The 14,529-nt window shown below is 37.2% G+C and overlaps 2 protein-coding genes across 5 annotated transcripts in view; one reads left to right on the top strand and one right to left on the bottom strand.

The window, feature by feature from the left end:
* Nucleotides 1–9,878, top strand: part of LOC133653754 (uncharacterized) — a 36,795-nt gene extending 26,917 nt beyond the window's left edge. The window contains exons 24-26 of one of the 3 annotated variants that reach the window (XM_062053409.1): nucleotides 7,235–7,304; nucleotides 7,401–7,516; nucleotides 7,846–9,878. In XM_062053409.1, the coding sequence (XP_061909393.1) occupies nucleotides 7,235–7,304; nucleotides 7,401–7,516; nucleotides 7,846–7,990 (331 nt within the window). In that variant the 3' untranslated portion in view covers nucleotides 7,991–9,878. Of the gene's footprint in view, nucleotides 1–5,193; nucleotides 5,401–6,273; nucleotides 7,305–7,400; nucleotides 7,517–7,845 lie in introns of those variants that run through there. The other 2 variants (XR_009826767.1, XM_062053410.1) reach the window with 2 other exon arrangements.
* LOC133653755 (uncharacterized) overlaps nucleotides 5,384–14,529 on the bottom strand; it is a 29,680-nt gene continuing 20,534 nt past the window's right edge. For both annotated transcript variants that reach the window (XM_062053411.1, XM_062053412.1), the window contains one exon: nucleotides 5,384–10,414. In XM_062053411.1, coding sequence (XP_061909395.1) covers nucleotides 10,398–10,414 — 17 coding nt within the window. In that variant the 3' untranslated portion in view covers nucleotides 5,384–10,397. The remainder of the gene's footprint in view (nucleotides 10,415–14,529) is intronic.

Raw genomic sequence — 14,529 nt, 5'->3', positions numbered from 1 at the left:
CATCGGCCCTGGAGGAACGTCTCCCCTGCGTTCCTCGACTACGGTCTGGGAGCCGGAAGCAGGAAAGGTGTAACATTTCTATTATTGCCTTAGTGTTTACCATGAAGTCTTTATTTTGACAGCCCCTCGCGGTAAACTTGTCTGAGTGCAAACTGAGGCAGTATTTGTCATTGATAAAACTTTCGGTGAATCAAAATTTATGACCAATAAAAACGCAATAAACGGGGACGGAAATTTGACCCGGCAAATATAAACAAAAGAAAACACTGACGGAAAGCGATAATCGAGACAATAAAAAAACAAGCAAACCGGGCGGTAGGTACAAAAAAAAAATCTGCGTCCGGTTGACACGCGGGCTTCAGGAATTGCGCGTCCTTTCTGATTTCAATGCATAAAAAGACACACAAAGTGCGGTAACGCCAACACTGCTTGACAGCATAACAAAATAAGTCACACTTATATTCTGTAACATTCAGTTTTAGAAAAAGTGCAGGGGTAGAAATATTCCAAATAACCTCTTGTATACAATGTAAACATAAATAATGCCTCAAAACAAGTTAATTATATTTCAACAAAACACAGCAGACGAGCTCTCGCCTGCACAGCTGTTTTGTGCTTTGTAGTGCTCTGCCCCTCCCTCACGAATGCTGCTGCGTGGGCTCGCCTCCACAATTTGTTTTGTTTTTAACCCGTTCTTAACCCTGGACGTACATTGAAAATACACGCAACCCTAACTCAAAATGCCGGACATTTGAGGCATTTAAGAAACCCCCCCGCAAAAGAGGACATGCCCGGGGAAACATAAGAAGCCGAAGCCGGTTTGAGTGACGTCAAACGTGCATGTGCGTGAGATAAATAAATAAATGGGTTGTACTTGTATAGCGCTTTTCTACCTTCAAGGTACTCAAAGCGCTTTGACAGTATTTCCACATTCACCCATTCACACACACATTCACACACTGATGGCGGGAGCTGCCTTGCAAGGCGCTAACCAGCAGCCATCAGAGGCAAAGGGTGAAGTGTCTTTCCCAAGGACACAACGGACGTGACTAGAAAGGTAGAAGGTGGGAATCACAGTAGTAAACAATTTGTGAAAAGTTCGCTCTCAAAATGGCAGGGAAACAAAGCACAGCAAAACGAAAATATGAAGAAGAACACAGGACATTTTTAACAGAGTGGGAGAGTTTATATTTTTTTGTTGAACGTAATGGCAAGCCATTCTGCCTTATATGTCAGGCGTCATTAGCGCATTTCAAAGCTTCAAGTCTTCAGTGTCACAAGGAATGCCAGAAGTCCCACTAAGCAACATGCATAGTAACAGAAAAAATATTATATTTTTGTTTGTGGACTTGGTTGAACTTAGAGTTTGTGTGTGTGAGACAGTGCACACAATGTTAATTGTTGAAAATAACTGGCCTGTGGTCTTAGTACTGTAGGAGTCATGTTGGTGTGTGACATTTACAATAAATCTGGCTGAGCAGAGGTCTGTGTGTGTGTGTGTGTGTGTGTGTGTGTGTGTGTGTGTGTGTGTGTGTGTGTGTGTGTGTGTGTGTGTGTGTGTGTGTGTGTGTGTGTGTGTGTGTGTGTGTGTGTGTGTGTGTGTGTGTGTGTGTGTGTGTGTGTGTGTGTGTGGTGATGTTCATGTGTGCCATTGTGTAGGATGTGGCTCTTTGCAGTAACACAGTAAAAAAAAAGTGTCTCTTTGTCTCTGACTGGTTGGCCACCCCTCGTTTAAGACATCGCATAATTAACATTAATCGGTATAAACAACATGGGCGCAGCCATTTTGGTGTGTCAAAGATTAACTGACAACGAGAACAGCTGAGTTGTTCTGAGATTTTCCCGAGAGATACACTCGTTGCATCAGGGTCTGGAAGAACGTCAGGTGTTCGGAGAATTTAGGTCAGGCTGATTTTGCCTGCCATATCAGCAACGCTAAAAAACATAAACGTTACAATGACACGGAGAAAATGTTAAAAATATATATATATATATATACTTTCTTGGGGTAACTCCTTTCAGTTGACCTTGTACCAGTCAATCTGTACCGTCATGAAACTCTACCTGATCCTATGCAAACTTCTGATAAATTCTTCAATCAATCGATATATTATAATTAGTCAGAAAAGGTTGGAAACAAAGCTAACACTACTAGCTGTGTTCACTTACCAGATATATATATATATATATATATATATATATATATATATATATATATATATATATATATATATATATATATATATATATATATACATATACATATACATATATATATATATATATATATATATATATATATATACATAAAAAATAGATACAAATAGTGTTCATTTATTATTGTTATCAATATTGAAATCATGATTACTGATTGTTAAGTAAAGCAGTGTTGGGGTGTGAACGGAATACCTTCATGTCATTTGTAATGTCTAATAAAAAGACTATAGATAAACGTTATCCATATATTTATAGACAATTATTAGGTTTTTTTATTCTTTAATAACATCAACTTGTCAGCTTTTTGTCATTACATGATGCCTTTATCTCTATTTTTACATTTTGATAGAGAGAGTTATGTACATTTCTATGTACCGGTACATGTAGATGCTGTATCAGGACAGATCCATTAAGAGTTTGAGCAGAAATATGTCGTAGAGGAATGAACTATACACAATAAAACATTAATAAAATGATGTGTTACATGAATTATTTTTGAAGTAACACCTTAGTGACATGAGAAAAACAATGTAAAAAAAACAAAAACTGGTGTTTACTTTTTGATACCAAAATAAAACACAAAGCAGTTTGGCTAATGAAGTTGAAGTCTAAAAAACAAGCTTTGTTCTTCTCCAACGCCTCCCTAGGGTTTCAGTACAACAGTTTGGCCAACAAAAAAAACCCGGAGTGATCCCTCTAACATCTAATAAACAACCTTCACAGGCTGCGTTCAATTCGATGAGATGACAAAACATTTTAGCCAGTATTGATGTTATTTGATGAACTGATACAGTTTGCAGTTAAATAAAGGACGAGTGAGCATCCCAGTAAAGAATTTATAAACAAGTTGTGACAACGTTCACGACACATCGCCTGCTGCAAAACATCTAACAGTTTTCTCCTTCGCTGTATACTTTTAGTGTGGGGACAAGTGCGTCCGTCTCCAATATTGTCCACACCTGTCTCTATCTAAACACAGCAGCGTGCTCTTAAACGCACGGCGTAAAGCGAGGGAAAATTACGTTAAACCAAGCGCTTGGCTCTGTTTACTCCGAGGGGAAATCTCTGCAGCAAAGTTGGTGTCGTTGGTCCGCCATGACCATCAAGCCAAAAAACCGCTAGTGCGCATGCGCCGACTTCGTGTTGTCAAAAATGTATTAATAAATGACGGCTTTGCGGTAATTAAAAAATTTAACGGTATTACTAACCATCGCAAATCATCATTATACCGTTTACTGTTACATCCCTGGTCCAGTAAAAAGTCAAGGGCGGTCACGGCATGTTCTTGCCGCAAATGTTGGTAAATTTTTGGGGCATTACGGCGAAAGACGAGGGCAGTCGCGCCACTTGCCGTGATTGCCGCGGTAAAATTCGAGCCCTATATTATATTCATAAACTCAGGAAATACATCCCTGGACACATGAGAACTTAAATTATGACCAATGTATGATCCTGTATCTAGTTGGTATCGGATCGATACCTAAATTTGTGGTAACATCCAAAACTAATGTAAAGTATCCAAACAACAGAAGAATGAGTGATTATTATATTTTAACAGAAGTGTAGATAGAACATCTTGAAACGCAAATGAAGCAGATATTAACAGTAAATGAACAAGTGGATTAATAATACATTTTTACAGCTTGTCGCTCATAATGTTGCCAAAATAATAGAATGAGAATTGGCAATATGTTACTGCATACGTTAGCAGACTAATTAGGAGTCTTTGTTTGTTTGCTTATTACTAAAAGAAAAGTTGTCTTGTATGTTCACTATTTTATTTAAGAACAAAATTGTTCTTTGATTGCAATAAGAAACATATGTTTAATGTACCCTAAGATTTTTTGTTAAAATAAAGCCAATAATGCCTTTTTTTTGTGGTCCCCATTATTTAGAAAAGTATCGAAATACATTTTGGTACCGATACCAAAATATTGGTATCGAGACAACCATATTGTACACACAAACATATATACAGTATATAAGATGAGATAGATCACCTCGACTTGGTCATTTGAAAAATAGCTCGCCCGCTGAAAAATGTGTGGGCACCCTGGTGTAAATGTATTAATTAATAAGTGCTTTAAATATATTATGCTTGTGTAAGATACTTTTTTAAAACCTTTATTTTGTTAGCGCAGTTAGACCGAATGTGGCGCACCGGGCTAGTATTGTGAAGGGGGGAATTAGACTGTGCTGCTGTTCTCAGCTTGACGACTCGTGTAAAGAGGCAACTTAAGGCTGTAAAAAAAAAAAAAAAAGAAGAGCACCTTTCAAGTTGTGACTGATGTTTGTACGTTGATGTTACATCAAATATGTCGTTCACAATAACACCAGCTGATGAGATGTGTTGTGGGAGTATGGCTTGTTCTTGTTATCTTTAGCTTTGTAGTTAAGTCGCTGTTTCAAGTGACCGCCTCAACATTGTAGTGCAGGGTGTTGAGTGTTTCGGGGATGAATAAGCGCTACCGACATTTCCCAAACTAATGTTTCTTCCTTCTCCTCACAATGACAACATTTTACTTAAATTTATGTCAATTTCTGTGATATTCTGCGTTTACCAGTGGGTTCCATTTTATTGGCCAATTATCTTGACTCCATCCGTGGTTACGTAAACGCAGAAATGCCTAACTTTTTTAGTTAGGTTTAGTGATTATTGATGAGGCATACTAGCGCTGTGTCAAATAAAATGTAGCAACTATAGTGACATTCCAAACTTCCAGTAGACATGCTCTTTTTTCACTCATTCTCTCCTCATCCGTTTAATCGTCACAAGCTCAGGAATTTGCATTCACGTTGCGTGGCCCATTAATCAGTTTTTTTTTCTTCCGGTTATTATATTTTCGTAATCGTGAGAAGGCAAAATCGAAACTAATTGTCCAGCCCTATTGTGTTGTTGTGAACATCATCACTGATGTAAGATCAATGTACAAACAGCCATCACAACTAAAGAGGCTTTGTTTTTCTTTTAAACAGCATCAAGTGGTCTCGTTACTCGTCAAGCTGAAAACAGCAGGACACATTCCCCTTCACAATAATAGCTTGGTGTGCCACATCCAATCTGACTGCAGTAACAAAATATAGGTTTCACAAAAATACTTTACACAAGCATAATGTCCTTAAAGCATTTACTGATACATTTACAAAATGATTATGCTTTCATCCAAAATACTGGTCAAAATTATCCAAAGATGTATGGCACCAATAAATGTGAGGATTTTTGCATTTAATTGACAAATATTTTATTAAATTGCTATTTGCAACTTCTTCACAGTAGCAAGACTTATAGACTCAGACTTCCTTTTTATTGTCATTCAAATTTGAACTTTTCAGTACAGATAAGAACAAAATTTTGTTACATTAGCTCATGGTAGTGCAGGATAAAAAAGCAATAAGGTAAGGGTTAAATAAATAAATAGGTTACTGTACAGATAAATATATTGTACTTTTTCATATGCATCCACATTTATGGATGTATGTTATATTGTCTTTTTTATTCCAGAGAGTTAATCCATTTTGGGGGGAGTTGAGGGGATAATTATGATGCGTTCAAGAGTCTTACGGCCTGAGGGAAGAAGCTGTTACAGAACCTGGAGGTTCTGCTTCGGAGGCTGCGGAACCTCTTTATGTTACCATTAGTGGTTTACCAGAACACAATTGTTTCACAATTGTGTATATTTTTCAAAATTACAAAGTTTATGCAATAAAAAATGTTTACCTGCCCAAATAAAATGACTAATGTTTACGGCAGTCACTTACCCGGTCTCGTCAACACGTATGCGCGGGGAGCGTGTGCACACATACAATAGCAGTTCAAGAGTAGCAACGAACAAATTGCAGTCATGTTGTTGTTGTTATGATAGAATATACATTCAATGACAGCTACCGCTAGCTATCCAAATTGCTATTATTAGCTAACAATACCTTAAACTAATGCACATTCTTGTGTTACGTAATTACATCATTACGTAGGAGAAGCTGTGAGAAGGCATCTGTGTAAATTTTGCAAACATCCATCCAACCAATTTCTACCGCTTGTCCCTCTCTGGGTGGCAGGGGGCTGGAGCCTATCCCAGCTGCATGCGAGCTGAAGGCGGGGTACACCTTGGACAAGTCGCCACCTCATCGCAAGGATAGACAGATAACATTCCCACTCACATTTATACACTCGGGCCAGTGTTGCCAAGCAACCTATTCCCATCTTTGCAGCCCCTTTAAATTACATTTGACACTGAAAGCACACTCTTTATGGCGGTGAAATAAGTAAGTGTGAAAGGTAAAAAAAAAGAATTAAAATAGAAAAAGTGAATGTTATTGATTTTTTATATTGCTATATTTTGATTTATTGCTGTTAATATTATTATTTTTACATGTTGTTTATTCGTTACTAATTTATATCTGTTGTTCTTTTATATTTTTTTTAAAGTTAAGTTTTAGTGGTGCAAAGAAAACTCATGTTTTCAAACTAATGAATAGCTCGGTTGCAATCACGTGACCGAGAGGCACTTCCAGGTTTCAAGCGTTGGTCTAAAGCAGTGGTCCCCAACCACCGGGCCGCGGCCCGGTACCGGTCCGTGAATCGATTGGTACCGGGCCACACAAGAAATTTAAAAAATAATTTTTTTTTTTTTTTTAATTAAATCAACATAAAAAACACAAGATACACTTACAATTAGTGCACCAACCCAAAAAACCTCCCTCCCCCATTTACACTCCTTCACACAAAAGGGTTGTTTCTTTCTGTTATTAATATTTCTGGTTCCTACATTATATATCAATATAGATCAATACAGTCAGCAGGGATACAGTCCGTAAGCACACATGATTGTATTTTTTATGACAAAAATTTTTACAAAAATAAATAAAAAACTAACAATCAAAATTATTTGGGATTATTATTTTTGGCATAATCGTCTCGCCCTAGTTACAAGCTAGAAAAGTCTAAACTACTACCTATATTGGATAGTGGGCAGAAACATTAACTCTATTGCATATACCATTTCCTTTTTCTCTTCAGACCCCTTGCTCTTTCTCTGGATCACAAACCTTCTCTTCAGGATTGTTTGGAGCCTGGACGCACGGCAAAGGTAAAGAACAGCTTGTCCTATTTGTAACACCGTGGAAAGGAAAGGAAAGCTGATGGAAGGGTTCATTTGCTATTTCATTTTTGTCTCTTTGTGCAGTTGGAAAAAATCAGAACCATCACAACAAGTTCACACTCCCACAAGCAGAAGAATGTCGGGCTTCCTGTCGTCATGAATGGCGAGGAGGACTACTTGTGGTGTACCGAAATTGAACAGTAAGCAATAATCATCTATGGGTTCAACATACTTTTTAAAAACAGTGATAGCGGATATATTCATATGAAGTCAATTACGGTCTATACAATGATAAGTAGTTTTCACACTGATGACCGTTGTTTAAGCTGATTGCTAACAAAATAGATTTGTAACAAAGAAAACATCCTAGGAAACAAGTTATCCTCTAACATCTTATTGGGAGATGGAAATAGTGTAAACAAGGCAGGCCCTTTCAGGCTTGCAAATTTGCCTCCTAAGCAAATGCAATGTTTTTGATTGAACAGTCAAATCAACGCATGTAACACTTTGCTCCACTGCTGTCTCTTAGGGTCTTTGGCTTCCCCAAACATTACACGGATGTGAACAACATGGGCCGCTTTCACCGCCGGAAGCTCCTTGGTAAATCATGGAGCGTCCCCGTCGTCCGACACTTCCTCGCACCACTTAAGGATTATTTTGAATGTGAACAGTAGCAATGAAGTCGGTAAACCTGCAGGCACATTCTCCCTGAACTTTTTGATAGTTTTTTTTTTTTGCATAAGAACAAACACATTTTTTACTGCTTTTGAAAACACTGAGAAGGAAGTTTCTTTTTTTATTTCAATAACGAGGTAATCTATAGTGTATAGTGGCCTGTATCAACAAGCAAGCCGGTGCTTTCTAAATCGACAGTGAGGAACGATAGTAGCTGCCTCCTAAATGTTTACACCACTGTGCACTTCATTTATTACCTCAGTGAATTAGGAGTGCAACCTCTAGGTCAATGGCAGTTGTAATTATTTTTATACTGATATATGGACCCTGATCTCGCTGTTTCTTCACAGCACAGCTTCATCGGGCCAACCTGTTCTCAAGCTGGGTACAGATCCAATAAAGGATTTCATAAATATGCCACCCCATACAAGCAAACTAACAAATAGGATTTCTACATCAGTAAAGAAAATAAGTATGAGATTACCTACAGATTGTGTAGGTTGACCCCTTTTTTAAATACATAAACAGTCCAGAATGTTATAGTAAGTTTCTTGTAACAGGAACAGAATATAAAAAATAACATTAAAGATCATAAATGATTTTTTATTAGATTTTTGGGAAACAAGCAGAAAATGTGCTGTTTATTTCAACTATATTTCCTAAAATACATATTGAGGCTATATATTTGTTTTATCCAATTACTCAATCGAACAAACTAAGCGATAGCTTACGTGATTATAAAAAATAAATAACTGCAACGGTAATTTAATTTTGCTCAAACACACAACCCAAGATGTCATTTGCTTCGTGAAACAGGCCCTAAAACTCTACCTCAAATGTATTTTGTACTTTTTAAAATGTGGTTACCCTTTTTAATGGGTTCAATTTCTTTTAAATATTAATTATTTTTCCCACATAAAAGAACAGTCGTTACCTGCCATGGTTGACTTGAAAATGCAGTCTGCTTGTGCTGGATTTAGGACAAATCCTCTGCATGTATTATGATTCTCTGAATCTTGATCTTTGTGATTTTTAAAACATCTTTAGAGTCAATCATTTTAATATTAATTAGATGTAATGTATGTATATATCTTACTGGGTTTTAATGTGACAGGAAGTTTACAAAACATTGCTGCCTTGATTAATACTGAATGACTTCCTGTGTCTATATTAGCCTATCCCAGGTGACTTCCGGCATGTACATCTTAGGGCTGATCGCCTGCCAATCGCAAGGCACATTTAGACAAACAACCATTCATTAATATTCACGTTTATTGACAATTTTAGAGTGTCTAATTAACCTTAGCATGCATATTTTTGGAATGTGGGAGGAAGTTGGGAGTACCGGTACCTGGAGAAAATTCACACATTCACACATGTACAGGGAGAACATTCAAACTCCACACAAAGTTGCCCACAAAGTTGAACTCAGATCCCCTGACTGCGTGGCCTACATGCTAACTACTAGGTCGCCATGTGGCCTGTTTATTCCCTCCGGTGCTGTTTTAATGGTGCTAAATAGCTGTACACTTCTTTTTTATTGTTAAGAGGATGATAGCTTTTAAACAATTGTGTATTTTTAAGATGACCATGCATTCTTAGACTCTGTGTAATACTAATGAGATGCCTTGTGTTTTTTCTCAATGACAACTACAAATGACAATGAATTAAACCAGTATTAGTTTACTGAAGAAATGTGTTCCATGTAACTTTTTTTTAAAGATTTTCTCTTTCTTCATCCTTCTATTATTACGGTAACTAAAATTGTGTTGCTTGATCTGAAACATGATGCATTTTGAGTAAGATCAAAGAGTGTGTCCTGGAATTTCCAGCTTTGATCTTATGAGAACCATGATTAAATGCTACATGGAGTACAACACAAATGATAATCCGATCATAATATTTTTGCTACCTAAAGAAAGAAACAAATTGTTGCAACTTATTTTGGGTTTTTTGTTTTGAACTGTCTTCTGTCAAAAAGTATTTGGAAATATATTGTTTTCTTGAAGCATCTCAAACCCTTTTAAATTCAGATGTATAAATCAGACCGTCCCATTGTTCACAATTTCATCTTGTTAAAAAAAAAAAATGCATGAACAAAACGCCACAGTGAGTGAAATCACTTGGACACCGACGCCACCTCCCAGGGTTTAAGTATTCTTTCCATTTGTGATGGAGTTTCAGTCTGGTTGCTTGCCTGTATGTGTATCTTTGTCACTCCGGGAACTGCTTTTCCTTCTTGAATCAGTTGCATCACCTCAGCAAAGGAAGGCTGCTTTAACTGTGACTCAGGCTGTTCACAAGTCTGTTTTTCAGCATCGCCACAAGGTGAAGGCCGATCGCTACAGCCTTTCTGAGTCACATGAACAGAACCAGAGATGGACCACTGCTTGTAGCTGACTGAGCTTATGGGCTCCACAAACCTGTGAGAACAGAGTAGGAATCAATGACAGGAGAAAGTTATACTGGCAACATAGCGAGGTCAATACAATGATTATTAACGTGGTTGAATTTCGCTGTGGTGTAGAAATGCACTGTATCGTGATTAAAAGGTTTTTCGAATATTTTGTTCCTCTTCAGCTGGCTTTAGTTTTCCACCTCAGCAGATCGCAAAGACAGACTGAGTGCCCTACATTAACATTGTATATACATAAGCTTTCTTTGTTGGTGGTGTAAAGTGAAGGATTATTTTTATAAAATGCTAAATGTAAGAGGAAACCATCGTAGACCAAAAATGGGATCCGGCTTTTGCACATTCCAAATATATTTTGAGAGCGATGTTACAAGTTTTGGTATCACTGTGATACTTTGAACTTAGTCATTAAGTAATTTTTCCTTTAATTTGTTGTAATCACACTCAAAAACAGGACAAAGATTTAAAGGCCTACTGAAATGAATTGTTTTTATTTAAACAGGGATAGCAGATCAATTCTATGTGTCATACTTGCCATATTTTTGCTGAAAGGATTTAGTATAAAACAACGACGATAAAGATCGCAACTTTTGGTATCTGATAAAAAAAAGGCTTGCCCCTACCGGAAGTAGCGTGACGTAGTCAATTGAACATATCCGCAAAGTTCCCTATTGTTTACAATGATGGCCGCCAGAAGTGAGAGAGATTCGGACAGAGAAAGCGACGATTTCCCCATTAATTTGAGCGAGGATGAAAGATTTGTGGATGAGGAAAATGCAAGTGAAGGACTAGTGGGGAGTGGAAGCGATTCAGATAGGGAAGATGCTGTGAGAGCCGGGGGTGACCTGATATTCAGCTGGGAATGACTACAACAGTAAATAAACACAAGACATATATATACCGTAATTTCCGGACTATAAGCCGCTACTTTTTCCCCTCGTTCTGGTCCCTGCGGCTTATACAAGGGTGCGGCTTATTTACGGCCTGTTCTTCTCCGACACCGACGAAGAGGATTTCGGTGGTTTTAGTACGCAGGAGGAAGACGATGACACAATGATTAAAGACTGACTTTTCATATACCGGTAGGCTGGTTATTTTGATAACGTACAGGTGAGCACTTTGTATTACTTTGCACCGTTGTATTATTTGTACTCTGCACGAATGCTGTTCGCCATGTCAAAGATGTGAAAGTTTGATTGAATGATTGAAAGATTTATTGTTAATAAATGGGACGCTTTGCGTTCCCAAACAGTCATCTCTGTCCCGACAATCCCCTCCGTGGTGGCAGGAACCCCTATATACTACGCTAATTACACATCAAAACCCTGCGGCTTATAGTCGGGTGCGGCTTATATATGGAGCAATCTGTATGTTCCCCTAAATTTAGCTGGTGCGGCTTATAGTCAGGTGCGGCTTATAGTCCGGAAATTACGGTACTCTATTAGCCACAACACAACCAGGCTTATATTTAATATGCCACAAATTAATCCTGCATAACAAACACCTAGGTGTTTGTTATGCTAGCTCCTAGCTCCTAGCTCCTAGCTCGAGCTAGTTATAGCAAGCGATCAAATGTTTGGAAGCGCACCTACATACTCACGGTATCGCGTCTGTGTATCCAAATCAAAGTCCTCCTGGTTAGACTCTCTGTTGTCAGAGTTCTTCGATCTTGACTGCATCTTTCGGGAATGTAAACAAACACCGGCTGTGTTGTGTTGCTGACTTCCCTCGCAAAATATCCGCTTCGCACCGACAACTTTCTTCTTTGCTTGCTCAGCTTTTCTCCATAATGCAATGAACAAATTGCAACAGATTCACCAACACAGATGTCCAGAATACTGTGGAATAATGAGATGAAAAAAGAGCTATTTCGTATTGGCTTCAATGGGGAAGCCATACCTCTGTTAAACTGGCTGCGTCACGCGCGTACGTCATCATACCGAGACGTTTTCAAGCGGAAGTGTGGCGGGAAATTTAAAATTGCACTTTATAAGTTAACTCGGCCGTATTGGCATGTGTTGCAATGTTAAGATTTCATCATTGATATATAAACTATCAGACTGCGTGGTCGGTAGTAGTGGGTTTCAGTAGGCCTTTAAGGCAAACAAAAATTTTTGTATTAAGTAACATATCTGAGCAATTGAAACAATATTTTTTATATCACCCTCATTTAACAATATCAATTATTACAATGTGTAGAAATATGGGGAAACAACTACAAATGTGCGCTTCATTCACTAATGGTGTTACAAAAAAGATCAATTAGAAAAATACATAATGTTGAATATAGAGAACATACAAACCCTTTATTTATTAAATCACAAATATTGAAATTCAACAATTTGGTGCATTTCCAAACAGCTAAAATGATGTATAATAAAGCAAACTATAACCTGCTACCCAAGAATGTACAACAATTATTCTCAACAAAAGAGGAGAAATATAACCTTAGAGGAAATCTAATTTAAAACATTTGTATGCTCGTACAACACTTAAAAGCTTCAGTATATCTGTATGTGGAATTAAATTATGGAATGGATTAACCAAAGAAATCAAACAAAGCACCAATATGATTCAGTTTAAGAGACTGTTTAACTACAAGTGTTCACAAAGTACACAGAACAAGAATTATGATGAACATCTTGAACCCTTTTCTTATTGAGACAAATATTATTTATGTATTTAATATTTGTTTGCTTACTACGGTATATTATTTATTTGTTCACTGTTCTGTTACAGAGAACAAGGAAATTGGATAAAATTGCTATGCTATGCTATTAAACCAGCTCTGCTTCTTCCTACTCCTTTTCGGACGTGCTGTAATGAAACAACTGGAAATGTGTGATGCATTACATTGTATTGTATGCATGTTCGAAATAAACTGAAACAGAACTGAACAATCATTACCTCTTTTATTACATACAATTGTTTGAACGAATTGGTGATAGTAATAATAACGTCAAAAGTACAAAATAAGTGGACAAAAGCCCTCCTGTGTGCAATTACATTTTCCTTGAGTGTGCACACAAAACCTTTTATTTGAATAAAATAACTAAAAACAAAGATATGAATGGAAAAATACTAGGGATGTCCAATAATGGCTTTTTGCCGATATCCGATATTGTCCAACTCTTTAATTACCGATACCGATATCAACCAATACCGATATATACAGTCGTGGAATTAACACATTATTATTCCTAATTTGGACAACCAGGTATGGTGAAGATAAGGTACTTTTAAAAAAATAAGATAAATAAATTTACATTTTCTTGAATATAAAGGACAGTAAAACAATATAAAAACAGTTACATAGAAACTAGTAATTAATGAAAATGAGTAAAATTAACCGGTAAAGGTTAGTACTATTATTGGACCAGCAACACGCACAATCATGTGTGCTTAACGGACTGTATCCCTTGCAGACTGTATTGATATATATTGATATATAATGTAGGAACCAGAAAGAAACAACCCTTTTGTGTGAATGAGTGTAAATGGGGGAGGGAGGTTTTTTGGGTTGGTGAACTAATTGTAAGTGCATCTTGTGTTTTTTATGTTGATTTAATTAAAAAAAACAAAAAACGATACCGATAATTTCCGATATTACATTTTAAATCATTTATCGGCCAATATTATCGGACATCTCTAAAAAAATACCAATTGAACCAGTAAAATATCGTTCTTATGACACTACCCTGGTACGATTACATTGATAAATGGATCGATCCGCCCACCTCCACTGCCCGCTCGTCGCCATTTACTTAATTGTTGGGAATTGATAATTAGCTATCGTAATATGCATAAAATAATCAAGTGCGGTGGCAATATAACACCTTTGCATATTACTGAACTTGCCAACAGAATATGGTGTTTCATTTCAAAGGCAGAAATCCGAAGATTCCTACCTGTTAAAAAAGAAGAGTTTCGCCTCCAACAGTTTACTTTTTTCAATGGAGCCGCCTTGTAATGTCTTTAGGCCATTTAAGAACCTTTGGTCCGCTTCGAAGTTATACGAGTCAAACCTTAAGAAAAGAGATTCCATCTCAACAACATAACTGCCCTCTTTCCGAAGAAACCGGCACTTCCGCGTCAACGAATGTTGAAGAACACACTATAAGGACA

This window comes from Entelurus aequoreus, linkage group LG07, assembly GCF_033978785.1.
Source record: "Entelurus aequoreus isolate RoL-2023_Sb linkage group LG07, RoL_Eaeq_v1.1, whole genome shotgun sequence".
Taxonomy (NCBI): domain Eukaryota; kingdom Metazoa; phylum Chordata; class Actinopteri; order Syngnathiformes; family Syngnathidae; genus Entelurus; species Entelurus aequoreus.
Note: the sequence above shows the minus strand (reverse complement) of the source record. Positions and strands in the feature narration are given on the sequence as shown.